The sequence below is a fragment of the Rousettus aegyptiacus genome, unplaced genomic scaffold (genome assembly GCF_014176215.1).
Source record: "Rousettus aegyptiacus isolate mRouAeg1 unplaced genomic scaffold, mRouAeg1.p scaffold_m13_p_2, whole genome shotgun sequence".
Lineage (NCBI taxonomy): Eukaryota > Metazoa > Chordata > Mammalia > Chiroptera > Pteropodidae > Rousettus > Rousettus aegyptiacus.
In genome coordinates this window covers 93074491-93091835 of record NW_023416295.1, presented here as the reverse complement: position 1 = coordinate 93091835, position 17345 = coordinate 93074491, and the positions used below count along the sequence as shown (strand labels likewise).

Sequence of the window (17345 nt, the reverse complement as noted above, 5' to 3'; positions counted from 1 at the left end):
GGACTGGGGGCGGCCGCAGCCGCAGCCGCGGGATGGGGCGAGCGCGCGGAACCCGCGGGCAGCGGGAGCAGCAGCCGCCTCACTGACTCGGGCCGCGAGCCGCCGCCCCCCGCGCGCTCGCCCGCTCTCAGCTCATGCACACGCCGAGCGGCGGCAGCAGCGGGAGGAGCAGCCGCCGCCGCCCCCGCCCGAGGAGCTGAGGCGCTACGCCGCGGCGGGAGTCGGGGCGGGCGGGCAGCGTGGGGCCGCGAGGCGCGCGTCGAGCTCGGGGCCGCCGCCGCCGCCGCCGCGGCCAGGAGATGTGCCCGGAGGAGGGCGGCGCGGCCGGGCTGGGCGAGCTCCGCTCCTGGTGGGAAGTCCCGGCCATCGCGCACTTCTGCTCGCTCTTTCGCACCGCGTTCCGCCTGCCCGACTTTGAGATCGAGGTGAGTGGCAGCGCGGAGCGCCCCTTTTCCCGTGCTCCTCGGCACGTCCTGGAACTTCGCGCGGAGGGGAGCGGGCGCCGCCGCCCGGAGAGGGGCTCGGTGGGGGCACGAGGCGCAGACCGGCCGGAGGGCGGGTGGGCGGGGGCCGCCGAGTGCGGGCGTCCGGGCTCGGGACGTTGGCGGGCGGCCGCCGCGCGCACCGCGCCTGCTCGGGCGAGGCGGAACGGGCGGCGGGAGGGCGGAGGGAGCGCGCTTTGTGGGAGTGGGACTGCCGCTCTCCCGGGACTTCTCGCGCTCCCTCCCGGGGCGGCGGCGAGCCAGCTGCTCATGCGGGACCGGGTGCTGGACGGGGACCGCTGTGCGGGGTGCGGCTCGCCCCCACGTTGGCGGGCACTTTGGGCCAACTCGAGGCTGTGGGGACCGGGGACGGGCTCGGGACTCCGAGGCTGCGGAGGAAAAGTTTAGGAAGGACTCCGTTATTCTTTAATAGCGCTTTCCCCCTCCGAACAGACAGCCCTCTTTATGCGGGAACCTCGGGAGCTCCTTTGAGTCGATTTCGCCACCATTATCCCTCCGGGCGAGCGGGGAGTAGAGGATGGCTTTCTGGCCAGGCCGAAGGTGCTTTCACACCCGAGGCTTTGTGATAACCGGACTCAAATCAAGGATCCTAGCATCAGGGATGGTGGCGGGAGTGTAAAGAACGGAACGTACACGGTAGCCAAAACGGGTAGCTAGCCCACCAGCATCCTTTCTTTTATTTTTGGAAGGGGGTGTGATATATTTGATTGGTTAGCAGGTTGAATTGCTTGCTTGCCTATGGCAATATGCGTAGCGACTTAGCACCTTTTGACTTTGGACAAAGGTAAATGGAAACTGTTCATCGGTTTTTCTTTTCAGTCCTGCCGTTGAGTTCGCAGATGGAGTAATCAAAATAAGAATCACTCTTTTGGAGAAGGAAATCGTTGTAGTTGCCTCCCCACCCCCACCTATCTTTCTGCCATTTTCGGATTTTTAATTCGTGTATTCTTAAGATTTTTTCCTCGCCTTTATTTTTAGACTTAGTGTGGTTTGCGGAAATACTTATTTCTCATATGAATGAAATGTGGGAACCTGCTCTTGCTGCAGAGTTAATGAAATCGGGAAAATAAAAAGATCAAAAGGCGTAGGGTGGGAGAATGAAGAGGAATTGTAGGTTGATAAACTAGGACCACTCACTCGCTTTTGCGATTCTTAGTTCCTTAAGCTGATTAAAACAATGTGATTAAATCATAGGCTGCGTCTGTTTTTAGGAAGATGTAGTAACTGGGGCATTTAGGTAGTGCCATAGTGTTTGTTTTCAAAGTTTTACTGTGATTAACAATTATGCTTTTTACTAAAAATTTTAGTGGGACAACTATTTATATTGACTGAAGAAGAGAAACAGGGCCACAGAAATAAGAGATTCGGAGATGCTAAAATTCAAGAGAGTTTAACAATTATTCTTGTAATTCTGTGTTTTCTTTTAGTTGGTATAAAATCGTAAATAGTTTATATGTTGGTGCTCAAAATGGTGGCTGTTGTGGGAGGTGTCAACCTGCGACAGTGCCATCTTGGGTGCTGGTAAACTTGCCCCCGAGCCTATTTTCTTTCTTGCAAGATAATCAAACTGAAGTGATCTGAACAGGTTTAGAGTTCAAGAACTCATTCCAAAAATACTGTGGAAAACTCATTTTTCAAAATCTGTATAACCCCATTTTGTTGATGGAAAATTAGAGATAACTTTGTCTTAAATTGTTAAAGATATCTAGAGTAATTTGTAAAGAACTTGTCTTATGTTCTAAGAAACTTGTGGTTTTTAAGTGTTAGCTCTTGTCCTAAATGAAATGTAAGCTGATTGAAGAGAGCAAAGGAAAAATTACACAGGTGAAGAATTCAGGACTGTTTGAAGTGAATGTTTATTGGAAGTGACACTTTTTTTGTTAAAATGTATGCTATTTGTTAAAATGTATGTACTATGCAATAGGAATGAATATTTTGAATCTAGTTCGATAATTGTCCATACCCATTTTAATTTGGAGATGTTCAGTAGATAGATAAAAAATGATAATCTTTTTTACTCGAATTTCTTGTGTGTGATCCTCATTTCTCATGTAAGGTGTGTTTTGAAATGGTTAGTGTAAATTTTAACTTAAAATTTTTAGTAGGTATCAGAAATTAAAAATTTTAAATTTGTATTTAGGCTTCTGACAGATTTGACTCAGTGACAGTGCAGAACTCATTGAAAACATCAGTTTTTATTCTTTAAGTATAGATAAATTTATTTTGCTCTGGTGACTTTTTAATCTAATAGTTGTCCTGACAGTTTGAGAAACAATCCCTTGGTTAAAGTTTATGATGCAACGGAAGACCCTTAAAAAACAAACAAAACAGAAGAAACGATTCTAATGGGTCATTGTACCTCCTCTTAGGCCAACTGGAAAGGCCCTACAATTACAATCTTAATTTACAGCAACCTTGGGGGAAGGTAGGTGGAGTTAAAGGGGTCAAATATGTGGTGACAGAAAACTAACTATGGGAGGTGAACACACAGTGTAAATCTATATATGTCTTAGTGTTAAAATGTACAGCTGAAACGATTTCGTTAATGTCACCATAAGAAAATTAATAAAAAAATTTACAGCAACCATAAAAGATAGAAATGACGAATAATGCCAGGCGGTAGAAGTTGGATATCAGCTTTTTTAGGAAGCCAGTTTTTACCTGTGGGGAAGATCTTATTTAACCCTTGACCACCAAACTGAACCTATGAATTTATAGAAAATTTAGGAAGTAGAATCCTCAAGGACTTGGCTTCTATTTATCTAAAGTGAAGCAATTCTCTTGCATAGGTGAAGGACTGGGAGGATTTATGCTGCAATTCTGCAAGAGGTCAAGGCCTCCCACTTAGAGAACTGGTCTCCAAAACATGAATATTTTTTATTTTTGCATATAAAAAAACTTCGTGTTCTTGTTAATCAGTCTTGAATGTACAGGATTTCTTTAGAAGAGTCAATATACTTGATTCTTGTTTTGGGGACATGTTTAAGGACTTGTATGTTGCTGCCCACTCTCCAAATTGGAGTTCAGTAATCATCAGACCAAGACTCTGTGACTGTATAGATAATGCTTCAAGTTGTTCAAAAATATCTGGTTTAAAAAATAATACATAACCATTATATAAAACTTAAAAATTATAGCAAAATATAGATGATAGAATTAAAGTCACCCATAATTCCACCATTCAGAGATAAAAGATGTTGTTACCTGTTGTAAACATTGTATCCCATCGCTCAGGGATAAAAAGCTATTGTTAACAAATTTAGTCCCAAATATTCTTACAATGTATTCGTGCCAAAGATTGGGTGGTGTTTTTATTTTTCAGGGAGGTGGAAGTATAGCTGGACACCAGTGGATTAATGACACCGTATTCAGTATTTGGTAGTGTTAAGCACCTATTACTCAGTACTTAACGTGGAACTGGGAGATTACTATAGAACTCATGACTTCTTTTGTCTCAGAAGATTATCTGTTAATATTTCAGAACCAGTTCTTTTAGGGTAAAGTATTTTATAATTGTTTAACATTCTAGTGGGTTTAGGCTAGTTAAGTTTTGTGTTTCCTGATTTGAGAAGTGAAGAAAGGTGAATTGATCTCCCCAAAGATTTAGTACTGATTGTTTTTCCTTGTCAGATGCTCTTTATAGTCGATATAGTGTCTTTTTTAGTATACGTGCTGCTGAAACAATCACTCAGTATAATGTTTCATTTGACCAAAGTAAGGTAAGGGAGAATAGAATAATTTTTAATAATCTAGTCTGGAGTTCATCATGATACGTGTGGCGTTGAGGGTAGAAAAGCTATCAAACGTTTCTCTAGAGGCGAGACCTTAGTTTCTGTAGGTGGCTATTTGAAAATGGTCATGTAGAGTTATCTGAATGGTTTGTTTAGTATAGCATCATGATAAAAATAATGTAATTGTCCTGTTTGCTTTTTTCCCTGAGCTTCCTGCCTTTGAGTACTGAATCCTTGGCCTTCTTTGTATTGCCTTACTGGTTGTGGTTCTATGTGATTGAAGTCCTCACCTAATCAACATGATGATCTGGGAGTAGCATCAGTTCTACTCTCGGTATTTTTTTTGGTTCCAGGCTCTTAAAAGCACCAAGACATGAATTATTAAGCATGAAAAAAAGTAATAAAAATGCTGAGGGTAAGTTATTAGTGTAGCCATCATATCAGTGATTCCTAAGCTTTGGTCAAATGGATGAGTTATAGGAAGTTTTGTGTTGGAGTACCTACATTTTGCTGGAGGAGAGGGCCTTTTGCTTTCATCAAATTCTGACAGAAGTCCTCAACTATACAAAGGTTAGAGGCCCTGAACTAGATGAAAGAATAAGTAGGCCCTGATTAGGGGAACCAGAAGCCTAGTTTCATGACCCAAGATGCATTGGACCAGGAGTAAGGAAACTTGAACTCCTAGAGTAATTGTTTAACTAGATCTTGTGATCCTGGGACATGTCAAAATTACCTAGTGATAAATGACATTCGTATAGCACCTTGTATATATTTCCAAATGTTATCTCATTTTCTCTTTAGCCATACTGAACCATCACCTTGAGGTAAAAGTTATCTTCATTTTACAGACGAGGAGATTGGCAGTTTAGAGAGGCAAGTTGCTTGCACACGGATTTTCACCTGGATCTGAGATTCTGTGATACCAAGTTTAAGCTGTTGCTGTTACCGCATACTGTTTCTACTTCAGTTTTCATTATCTGTAAAATGAAGGCCTAGACCTAATGGTTGAGATTCCACAGTGCAAATCTAGAGTTCTTTGGTTCTTAATAATGTGAGGTACATAAGATAATTTTAAAACTTCTGCTGAATGAAAGACAAGTTCATGATTTCATTTGTTTCTTTCAGCAAGTATTTATTGAGCATCTACTGTGTGCCAGGGGCAATATACTAGGCACTGGAGGTACAGATGTGAACATAGCACAAAAATACTTGGCATATTTTTAGTAGAAGGAGACAGTAAACATATTGGTAATTATGGTATGTCAGAGAGTGACAAATAAGGTAGGATGGAGGGTGGGGCACATGGAGGGCCAAGTTGAAGAGGGTGCGTTGTTGCAGTTTAAAAGAGGGTGATTAGCTATTGCCTTACTGAGAAGATGGTATTTGAACAGGCTTAGAGATAAGTGTTTTAAAAATTAGCAGTTTGGCACTCAACTCTATTTAATCTAAGATACCAGATGATAAATGTCTTCTAATGATTCAGGATCCATTCTTTTCTCTGAGGAGAAAAGCCCAAGAACAGAATGAATTATAGAGGGGCAAATCTTTATGCAGTTTGAAATTCTGAAAGGGGAGGTTGTTCTGTCAGAGTGTAACTCTCCAAAATACTAGATCCCTTTCTGTTTATATCAACATGTTGAAATGGATGTCTTTTTTAAACGTGAAGTTTCAGAGGGGTATTTGGAAGCTTCTTCAGTTGTATAAAGGGCAGTACCCTCTCATCTCTGAAGGACAGCCTGTGTTAGCATCTGGCTTGCTTTATGATGGAAGTTCAGTTTGGTCTTGCTTAATTTTCTGGAACACAGGATAGCCTGAAATATACCTTGGCAGCATTATGCACAACCAACCGTTTGCTCTTTGATCAGGAGAGGCGCAGTGCTGGATTCTTGTGGTGTGTTAGGGGTAAGAATGAAGAGCACTGGCAGAATGCTCGAAAACACCAAGGGCAAAGTCTTACATAAAAATTCACTAAGTGAGGGGCACATAACTATGTGGCTTCTAACTGTATGGTCTTAGATCTAGTTCATGTGATTGATCCCTCTTCCAAAGGGATCATAAGAGTCAGAGACCTGGATTGTGGGCCTACCTGTCATTAACTTAATCTTAGACAGATCGCTTTTGGTTTCAGATGCGCCATTTATAAAATGGAAATTTTAGACTAGATGTTTCCTAGGTTTTTCCTGGGACTAAAATTCTGTAGTTCCAGGAATGTTTCTCAGCATGCATAGCGCTTTTAACTGATTGAGAAAATCACTGACCGCACTGGTTAGGATGAAGGTTATGAGCTACATTAGGATCTTTGTGTCTTACAAATTAATTTTGTACCAAACGAAAGTTGGAAATCCATATTTGATGTTTGTGGTTTATATGAATTTGTCTTTTTGTGGAAATATTGTCTCTAGATATGCTATTTTGAAAATAACTTTTAAGGCTTGAAGATTGACATTTTCACGATCTCCAAGGTCTTGAGCTAAAGATTTTGAGATTATGCAGAATTCTGGAGGATGAAGGTCTTGAATTATGTTCCCTTACTTTTGTTCCTTGTTTTTAACACGATTTACACTTAGAACTTTGAATGAAATCCGATTGCAGCTTCCGGCAGTGGCTTACCTTTAATTCAATACTGCACCCTCTTCAGGAACTGTGTTGGTTGCCCTTCCCCTGTGTTTTCATATTTCATTGGATGCTGTTCCTTTGGTGCTTTTATTGTATCTTTACATTATTCTCTAACAAATATTAATCGATATCGAAAAATTTGGGAAAGTCGTTTTTTCAGTGGTTCTTATGATTGAGGAAGGAGTTGTTAGATGGTAATACTGAGCTCAGGATTCTGTGGGTTTCTTTAGTCCTCAGGTTTCTCAGCCTCAGCACTTATTTTGGGCCAGGTAAGTCTTTGTTGTGGGAAGTTCTCATATGCATTTTAAGATGTTTAGTAGGATCCCTGGCCTCTAATCTCTAGGTGCTAGTAACAACCCCAGTCATGACAAATAAAAATGTCTCCAGATATTGTCAACTATCTCTTGGGGGGCCAGAATTTCCCTGCTTCGATAATTGTTCTTTTAAGATATAAAAGGAGAACTTAAGAATTGGTCATTGTGTAGAAGGTACACTGTGAGGTAGATGAGTTTTCCCTTCTGAGAGCGAATTTTCCCCTAAATACAAACCTTTAATATTTTTGTTTACAGAAATATGCATGTCATTAGCAATTGCACGTGTCAGAAATCTGGGAAACAGATGAAATTTTTTCTTTCCTGTGGAGTCATTTAAGGGAAAACAGTGGTTTGGGGGCAATGGAGAGGGAGTTGTGAAGCCGACTCGGGTCCTATAAAGAAAGTCCTAGCTCAGCCGGGCTTCCTGGAGCTGTTGTGGAAGAAGGGGTGTTGCAATGCAGCCTCAGGCTGGCTGCTGCCATTGCCTGTCACAAATCTCTTGAGCATTGCGCAGTGATGAACTGTGGAGAGGGGTTAGTCATGACCAGGTCAAAAGTTCAGTGGGACCTAAGCAAGAGGGGTGTGTGTATGTGTCTGTCCCTGTCCTTGCATGTGCTTTTGGGACATACGCATATATCAAGTTATGTAAAGGTTATTTCATCAGAATTTTCAATTTAGAACACACCAGCCACAGAACCTTTTTTGATGTCGCTCTAAATATTTTTCAGAATTTCTCCCATTGGATTTTCCTTAGTCAAGTATGACAGACTATTTTATGGATTCCAATAGATTTTTCATTTTTGTTTTGAGAAAAAAATTGTATTGTGATGATGACTTAAGTAGTAATAATGCATTATGAAGGGCTTTGAATCTTTATTCTAAGATATTGTATAACTTTAAGGAGATGTAACCATTTATCTGTGGCTTCTGAAGGTGTCTTACAGAAAGCGTTCATCTCAAAGTAGATCTTTTCCATCTCGGGGTATCTAGTCCTCACAGGGATCCAGTGCCTCATTTTTTGTTCTTTATCTTTTTTTAGCTGGAAAGTAAGGCCTGGCTACACTTATTTTTCTGTCCTGCTGGGGTATATATCCCCAAATTTATATAAACAAGTTGGTGTGAAATCGGTCACTTCTGCAGCCAAAGTAGTTTTTCCTCTTGGAGGGCAAATGACCCCTCAGAATATTCTTTCATGTACTGTGTTTTGTACTTCATTATCCACACACCCATTTAAAATGTAGTGTGGTTTATGTAAAATACATGGAAAATAGTGTTTCATTCTCCTTTTTAAAGTCCCTGACCTTAGGTGACCTTTATAATAGGTATTTGGCTGGTTTGTGATGTCATGTTCTTGTAGGGTTCACACTGTAGTGGTCCGCTTTTTTGATTCTACAGCCCAGACTCTAGGAGTTCAATTGGGTCTACTTTTTCCCTAGAGTGGGTTTGCTATAGTAATTGTCTGACTTGGCAATATGTCACAGAGGCACGTGGCCACCTGAATTAAATGTGCGAATGGTTGTCACAACAGTGTGCTTCCTTCTGTGCCCCTCCCCCCACCCATAACCTCCAAAAATAAGTGAAAATAGACGGAAGTGATAGGGTCATGATTATAGTAACCACTTCATGTTTTTAATGTTTGTTTAACCTTTAAATCACCTCCCATTAATAATTCCTGAGACTAGAATAAGTTCTTAAAATCAAAAATGCTGTTGAGCAGTCTGGTTGATTCCAAGAGTGTTGTTTTTTTTCCCTCCTGTCCAGTCGCTTTTAATGAACACCCCTTCTTTGAGTGTTCATTGTTTCAGGAACAGTGGCATTAACTAAGGACAGTTGATTTGCTTGACAAAAATATGTTAAATTAACAGGTCTACTTTAGCATATCTTTTCTCTCCCCCATTCTCATCTTTTCTGTCTCCCTGAAAGGTGTTTGCACATTCTTTTAGGTGTGGGAGACAATTTTTATAATCGGTGTCCTGGAGTTCTTCGTTCAGGGGACACCTTTATGGGGATTTATTTCTTTATTTAAACTTGCTAGATTAGTTGGTTTTTTGTTTTTTTGTTTTTTTTCTTTTTCACAGTTGACATTCAGTATTAGTTTCAGGCATACAACATAGTGGTTAGACATTTATATAACTTAGGAAGTGATCCTCCTGGTAAGTCTAGTACCCTACCTGCACCACACATAGTTACCACAGTAGTACTCACCATATTCCCAATGCCATACTTTACATCCTCATGACTGTTTTGTAACTGCCAATCTGCCCTTCTTAATCCCGTCAGCTTTTTCACCCAGCCCCTGAGTCCCCCCACCCCCATCTGGCAACCACTAGTTCTCTTTATGAGTTTGTTTCTTCTGTACTTTAGATTCCACATGTAAGTGAAATCATATGGTGTTTGTCTTTATCTTATTGAAGTTAGTGTGATATCCTTTAGGTACATGTCGCTCATGGTAAGATTTCATTCTTTTTTTTGGGGGGGGGCAAGTAATATTCCATTGTATACATGTCTTCTTTATCCAGTGGTCCGTCGATGGACGCTTAGGTTTCTTCCATGTTTTGGGTGTTATATATGAAATGTCCTTCTTTGTCTTGTTATAGACTTTATATTATGTCTGGTATAAGTATTGCTAGCCCAGATTTCTTTTTGTTTCCATTTTCATGAAATATCTTTTTCTATGCCTTAACTTTCAGTTTGTACGTCTTTCATTCTGAAGTGGGTCTCTTACAGCAGCGGTCCCTAACCTTTTTTTGCACCAGGGACCAGTACTCCTATGAGAATCTAATGCTTGATGATCTGAGGTGGAGCCACGGTGATGCTAACTCTGGGGAGGGACTGCAGCTTGCTTACACTCCCACTGCTCCCCTCCTGCCTACTGTGTGGAGCAGTTCCTAACAAGCCATGGCCAGCACTGGTCCACGCCTGTTTATAGGCAGAGTACGTATGGGTCTTGTTTTCTTATCCATTCTTCAGCTTGGAGCATTTAATCCATTTACATTTAAAGTAATTATTGATGGGTTGCTGCCATTTTATATTCATATTTTTGATCTTTTCAAAGAAATCCCTTTAATATTGTAATACTAGTTTGGTGGTAATACTAGTTTAGCTTTTTCTTGTCTTGGAAACTCTTTATAGCGCCTTCGATTCTAAATGACAGCCTTGCTGGGTAGTGTAATCTTGGCTGTAGGTTCTTTTCATTACTGAATATTTCATGCCAATCCCTTCTTGTCTGCAAAGTTTCCTTTGAGAAGTCAGCTGCCAGTCTTTTATGGGAGCTCCGTTGTGTAGGTAACCAACTGCTGTTCTATTGCTGCTAAGATTCTCTCTTTGTCTTTAACCTTTGGCATTTTAATCATGATGTGTCTTGGTGCCGGCCTCTTTGGGTTCATCTTGTTTGGGACTCTGTTTCCTGGACTTATGTGTCTATTTCCTTCACCAGGTTAGGAAAGTTTTCAGTCATTCAGTCATTATTTCTTCAAATAGGTTTTCAATCCTTTACTCTCTCTTCTGGTGCTCCTATAATGTGAATGTTGGTACTCTTGATATTGTCTCAGAGGTCCCCTAAACTACCTTCATATTTTTGATTTTTGATTTTTTTTTATTTTTTATTTATTTATTTTTTTTTGCTGCTCTGGGCATTTTCTCTACCTTATCTTTCAAATCTCTAATTTGATTCTCTGCTTCATCCAATCTATTGATCCCTTCTAATGTTTTCTTCATTTTCATTATTGCATTCTTCATTTCTGACTGGTTGATTTTTCTGTTTTCTATCTCCATTTTTTCCCCTCCATTTTTATGTTTCCTATCTCTTAGTTGAAGTTCTTACTGAGATCATTGAGCATCCCTATAACCAGTATTTTGAACTCTGTATCTGGTAGATTGCCTTTATTTTGTTTAGTGTGCACCCCCCCCCCCCGGAGTTTTATCCTGTTTTTGCGCTTGGGACATGCGTTTTTGTCATCTTATTTTGGCTGCCTCCCTGTGTTTATGTATTAGGTAGATCTGCTATGTCTGCTAGTCTTGGCATGGTGGCCTTTATGTAGTAAGTGCCCTGTGTGGGTTGTGTTTGCCTTCCCGTTGTAATTGAGTCTTGATTGCTGTTGGCATGCCATCGGCGGGGCGGGGCTGGGGGCAGATTGACCCTCAGTCTAACTGGCTGGGAGGATGGCTCTGACTGCAGAGGAGGAGCTGTTGTGTTGGGGCTGATCCCATGGAGATGGATACACTGTAACAAGCCACTGGTGCCTGCTGAGTTTACCTTTTAGGTAAAGGTGTCCTTTGCAGAGATAATTTGGTGGTGCTCTTGTGGAGTCTGAAGCGAGCCACTGGGTGTGTTGGTTCTGAGGCCTCTTGAGAGAGGCTATGGTGCAGGCCCAGGTCAGCTGCTGTCTGTGCCTAGTCCTGGGCCACCTGATAGGAGCTACAGAGTGACCTGTAGGTGGTAGCTGCCTGTGCTAGGAGGCTCCCAGGAGAGTCTGTGCTGCAAACCAAGGCCAGCTGTTGCTAGTGCCTGGCTGGAGGCTGCTGCTTAGGAAGAGGTACTGGGCACACTGGCCAGCCAATACTTGTTTGGGGTTTGTGGACCTTTTAGAGATATTAGGAAGTCCAGTGTGGGCTGAGGCCTGTTGGTTGTGAATAACAGCCGTGGAAAGAGGTTCTGCCCTATTTGTGAATTGGATGGGGTGGGAAAGGGTGATTTAAAGAAAAACTTCACCTGTTGCCATAGTTAAAGGGATTTAATTTTGGTTCCCCTCCCCCCCCTTTTCCACTGTGTAGGTTAGTATTCTAAACAAACTTACTAATTTTTTTCACAATTTCTGAAAGAAATTTCTTATTTTTTGTGTTTAAGCAGCTACTTTGCCAGCTTTCCAGGATGTTAGGGATTGGGAGGGGAATGTTTTGATTGATGTTGAGGATGTCTATACTCTCAGAACACTACGTTTTTATCACTTTTAGTGGTGGAGCCCATCCTCATTACCATTAACTGTGCTTGGATTTCTGTAATACACAACTCTTTAAAGAGATAGTGGAATTTAAAAGAAAAGGAAAATCTCAAATTCCAGCCAGTCTCTTTTCTGTCTGTTATTGTCATACTTATTAATATTAAGATTGAAGAGTTATGTGACAAGGTTACTATTCTCCCATTGCCCTGTATTAGAGTAGATTTTTTTTTTTAAAGATTGAGTGGGTGGCATTGATGGTGTAAAACCTGTGTTTTTGCAAACAAGTGATAAGAGAATATGATTGCTGTAGGAGATAGGCAGTGGTCATGAGTGGAATGCTTCCGGGGAAAGGGAGGGCTTGAAGGTTCATATTGAATAAGTCAGGGTAGCTGGCGAGGTCAGCTTCTCCTAGAGGACTAATAGAAAATGATACTGAGAGATAGGTGGGACATCACAGCAAGCCTAGAATGCCAGGCTCTAGTGTTTGTCATTTTTAGTCAGGCATTGAAGACAAGAATGATAAAATTTTAGACTAAGAATGTCCTGTGTGTGCCAAATGTTTTAGATTAAATCTGGTATTGGTAGCTAGGATAGAAACAGCGGAGGAATAGAGACTAGTTTAATTGTTGGAGTGGAATGGGTGTGAAATGCTGAAGGTAGTGGTAATAGGAAAGGACATTTGCCACTAGTATCACTGAAGAATAGGCAGGAGTAGATGACCAACAATATTGGAGTACATAAAGAAGATTGTATCAGTTAAGGATGTTTTTGGCTGCAAGTAAGAGAATGCTGTACTAACAGCAATTTAAAAAGTACTGTGGGCTCTTGTATAACATGTAATCTGAAAGAAGCTGGTTCCTGACAGGTATGGAGCTCTGTGACAGATATTGGTAAGCTCTCAGGCAGTGGTACTAACGTTCAGTGTCAGGGTGGATTCTGCAGATCCAAGGTCTGCATTGCTGAGTGAAAAATACAGGAAAATTACAATTTAAAATAGCCATTGAGTTGGTGATTTGGGGAGGTCAAACAAAGATGACTTCAGAGAAAGCAGTTTGAAAAGAGGGACTGATAGGAAAAGAGCTCTCAAGGAAGCTTATGAGAATGGTGGGAAATAAAGAACTTAGAACAGTTTTTTATGAATAGTAATATAAATATTACAGAAAGAAATCCCAGTACTTACATTCACATTTTAGTGTTGTACTGAAGAGGTCAATTGTAGGACACTCCTACCCCACCCCACTCTTTTTTCTGTTTCTAAATTCTGCTTGCGCTTTGTACTAGAAATTCTTTTCTCCCATCCCCCTTTAAATGTTGGGAGTGGTGTGGTGGTTACCCCACCTTAAGATTGTCAGTTACTCAGTGTTGTAGTGTCCTATTTAGTAAAGTGAAAATCCAGACAGAGTAGTGTACCCTTTTTTATCATTAGAATTTTAGATTTACCCTTGCTTAACTATCGATTGTATGGAATACTTCAGTTTTTAGTCTCTGTTAAGTATTTAATGATCTGTAAGACTTAATGAGATTCTGATCCTTTCATAATGGGAATTTGTGTACAAATAGGATAGATATTAATGTTATGTGTTCTGTCTAATTACAGGTTCCCAATTCCCAGGAAAGTTATACCTCAATCAAAAGGTGGTTTTTGTTTGCTTTACACTTGCTCTACAAAAAATTTTGGAGGTTATCTGGCAGCTTGACTGGTTCCTTATTCCCTTTTCCCTCCTCCCGGATCAAGTAAATTTTATATCTTGGCTAGTAATTTAACACATTTTGCAAGGAAAGATGAAATGGGTCAATCAAATGTCCATTTTGTGGAGTGTAACCTAGGAAATGCTAGAATTATCCAAGTTAGTGTGGAAAAGAAGCACAATAAGCCACAATGCAAGCCTAAATCTTGAAGATGAGGGAGTAAAAACAGAAGGATTAGAAGGATTCACAGGAAGACTCCAGCTGCAGTCCATTGGTGTATATCCCAAATGAACCCCCAGCATCTGAGAGAGCTTGCATTCTTTGCCCCCCCCCAGCCTAATACTTCCTTACTTTGCTCTATGTGTGCATATTAAAATATTTTATAAATGTAGGATATTTCACACTCTTCCGAATCCAATTTTATTCAGTTAACAGTCTTACATGACATATAAAATGCCATTTCAGCATGTACATTATGACTTTTAATAGCTGCAGAATATTCATACTCTGGTATATTTAACCAATCCTCTATGGAGTGTTAAGGTTATTTTTAGTTGTTTACTATCATAACAACCATGAACAGAAAGATTTTTTTTCCCCCAGATAGGATTAGTGTTTTTAATTGTTAGCTTTCTGTTTTATCTTCTATATTTGAAGTCTCAAGTTTTCATCATAGTTATTTTTTATCTTCTATTTCGTGATAAAAGCTAACTTGAATTTGATGCCTTTGGTGGGTGCTCCAGACAGTGCTTCTAGATGTTTCTCATGCATCAACTTATCTGTTCTATTCTCTTTTATTGAGAAATAATTGACATATAACATTAGTTTCAGGTGTACAATGTAATGATTTGATATTTGTTTGTATTTGATGTCATCCATCACTACACAAATTTTTTTTCTTGTGATGAGAACTTTTTAAGGTCTATTTTGTTAGCAACTTTCATATATACAATACAGTATTACATATTACAGACACCGTGCTGTACATTACATCCCTAGGACTTATTTATTTTATAACCAGATGTTTGTAGCCTTTGACCCTATTCATTCATTTTGCCCAATCCCCACCTCTGACAACCTCGAGTTTGTTCTGTATCTGCGAGTTCAGTATTTTTTAAAAAATTATTTCACATTCAAGTGAGATCATACAGTATTTGTCCTTCTCTGTTTGACTTTTTCACTTTAGCATAATGCCCTTAAGGTCCGTCCATGTTGTCGCAAATGGAAAGATTTCCTTTTTTATGATCGAATGATATTTCATTGTACATATATATATCACATTTTCTTTATCCATTTATCTATTAGTGGACACATAGTTTGCTTCCATGTCTTGGCTATCGTAAATGTTGCATTGAACATGAATGTGCAAATATATTTTTCGAGATACTGTTAATTTCCATTGGATAAATACCCAGTAGTAGTTCTATTTTTAATTAATTAATTTTTTATGGTGACATAGGTTAATGAAATCCAATAAGTTTCATCTGTACACATTAACAGTAAGGTGTATATATATATATATATATATTTACACTGTGTGGTCACCTCCTATAGTTAGATATTTTTAATTTCTTGAGGAACCTTCATACTATTTTCCAAGGTAGCTGTACCAGTTTACATGCTTAATGGTACACAAGGGTTTCCTTTTCTCCACTGCCTAGCCAACACTTGTTATTTCTTGTCTTTTTGATAATAGCCATTCTAACAAACAGGTGTGAGGTGATATCTCGTGGCTTTGATTTGTATTTTTCTGATGGTTAGTGATGTTGAGCACCTTTTCATGTACCTGTTGGCTGTGTGTATGTCATCTTTGGAAAAATACTCATTCAGATTTTCTGCTCATTTTTAAAGCATTCATTCATTTGTGTGTGTGTGTGTGGGTAGGTGTGTATACACACATATATATTTAATAACCCCATGAGATAGGCTTTACCTTTATCCCACTCTGTAAATGAGGGATCTAGGGACACAGAAGTAAAGTGATTTGCCCAAGGTCACAGAGCCAGCAGGTGGCAGATCTTAGACCTGAACTCCACTTCAGTGTTACTATTGCAAATGAAATTATTTCCTTTCATTGACAAATTGTTAAGTCAATTTTATTGAACTGAAATACAATAAAGTACACCCCTTTTAAGTGTGTAGTTTGACTAATTTATGCATCGTTGGAACTACTATACTACTACTTCAGTCAATATATAGAACATTTTTTATCAGATTTTGTTTTGTGTCCCTTGTCAGTGGACCCCTACCCTGCTCTGGTCTCAAGCAATCATTGATCATCTTTGTCACTGTAGATTATATGAAATTCCAGAAAAGACAAACTAAATAGTCTTACAGTTCTGTGTATCTGGCTCTTCAGTCATAATGATTTTAAGATGCAGCTATATTGTGTGTCTCAGTGGTTCATTTTCTAAGCTGCTAGTTTTTCATTCTATGACTATTTACGTCATAGTTTACCCATTTTTCTATTGATGGACATTTGAGTTGTTTCCCAGTTTTGGAGGTTATGAATAAAAGAACTGAGTATATTAACATACAGGGCATAATGTTTTGTGTGTGTTTTAATTTTTATTTTTTTCAATTACAGTTGACATACAATATACATTTCAGGTGTACAACACAATGATTAGACATTTATATAACTTACGAAGTGATCACACCAATAATTCCAGTACTCACCTAACACCATACATAGTTATTACAGTACTACTGGCTATATTCCCTATGCTATACTCTCCATCCCCATGACTATTTTGTAGCAGCCAATGTGTACCTCTTAATCCCATCCTCCCTTCATGCATCCCCCCACCCACCAATCTGACAACCATCAAAATGCTTTCTGTATCTATGATCTTGTTTCTATTGTTTGCTTGTTTATCCTGTTCTCTAGATTCCACATATAACATTTGTCTTTCTCTGACTTACTCCACTCAACACAGTACCCACAATACCCATGTTGTACCAGATTGCAGGATTTCATTCTTTATTATGGCTGAGTAATATTCCATTGTATATATATACGCCATCTCTCCTTTATCCATTCATCTACTGATGAGATATCCAGGATGCTTCTATATCTTGGCTACTGTAAATAATACTGTAATGAATATATGGATTCACATGTCCCTTCAAAGTAGTGTTTCGGCTTTTTCAGATAAATACCCAGAAATAGGGTAACTGGTAGACATATGTTTTAAATCCTCTTGAGTAACTATCTAGCAGAAGAATTACTGGGTCATATGTAAGTGTATGTTTAACTTTACTAGAAACCACCAAATTGTTTTCCAGACAAATTGCTTTTTTAATTATTTTAATTGATCATTTCATTTATACATTTTAATCCTCCTCACCCCTATTTTTAATATACATTTCAATGATTTGTGTAGTCAGTACTACGATCAAGGTATAGATTAGGTTCATCACCCAAGAAATTTTCCTCATGACTCTTTGTAATTAACCCTTTCCTACATCTCTTGGCAACTGCTTAATTGTTATCTATCTATACAATTTTGGCTATGTAACCTTTGGAGTTGATCCATTTACTTGGCATAA

At 39.7% G+C, this 17345-nt stretch overlaps 1 protein-coding gene across 4 annotated transcripts in view; it reads left to right on the top strand.

Moving 5' to 3' along the window:
- Positions 1-276: 276 nt before the first annotated feature.
- Positions 277-17345, top strand: part of LOC107500474 (cat eye syndrome critical region protein 2) — a 124796-nt gene continuing 107727 nt past the window's right edge. For all 4 annotated transcript variants that reach the window (XM_016125774.2, XM_016125781.2, XM_016125763.2 and 1 more), the window contains exon 1: positions 277-425. In XM_016125774.2, coding sequence (XP_015981260.2) covers positions 300-425 — 126 coding nt within the window. In that variant the 5' untranslated portion in view covers positions 277-299. The remainder of the gene's footprint in view (positions 426-17345) is intronic.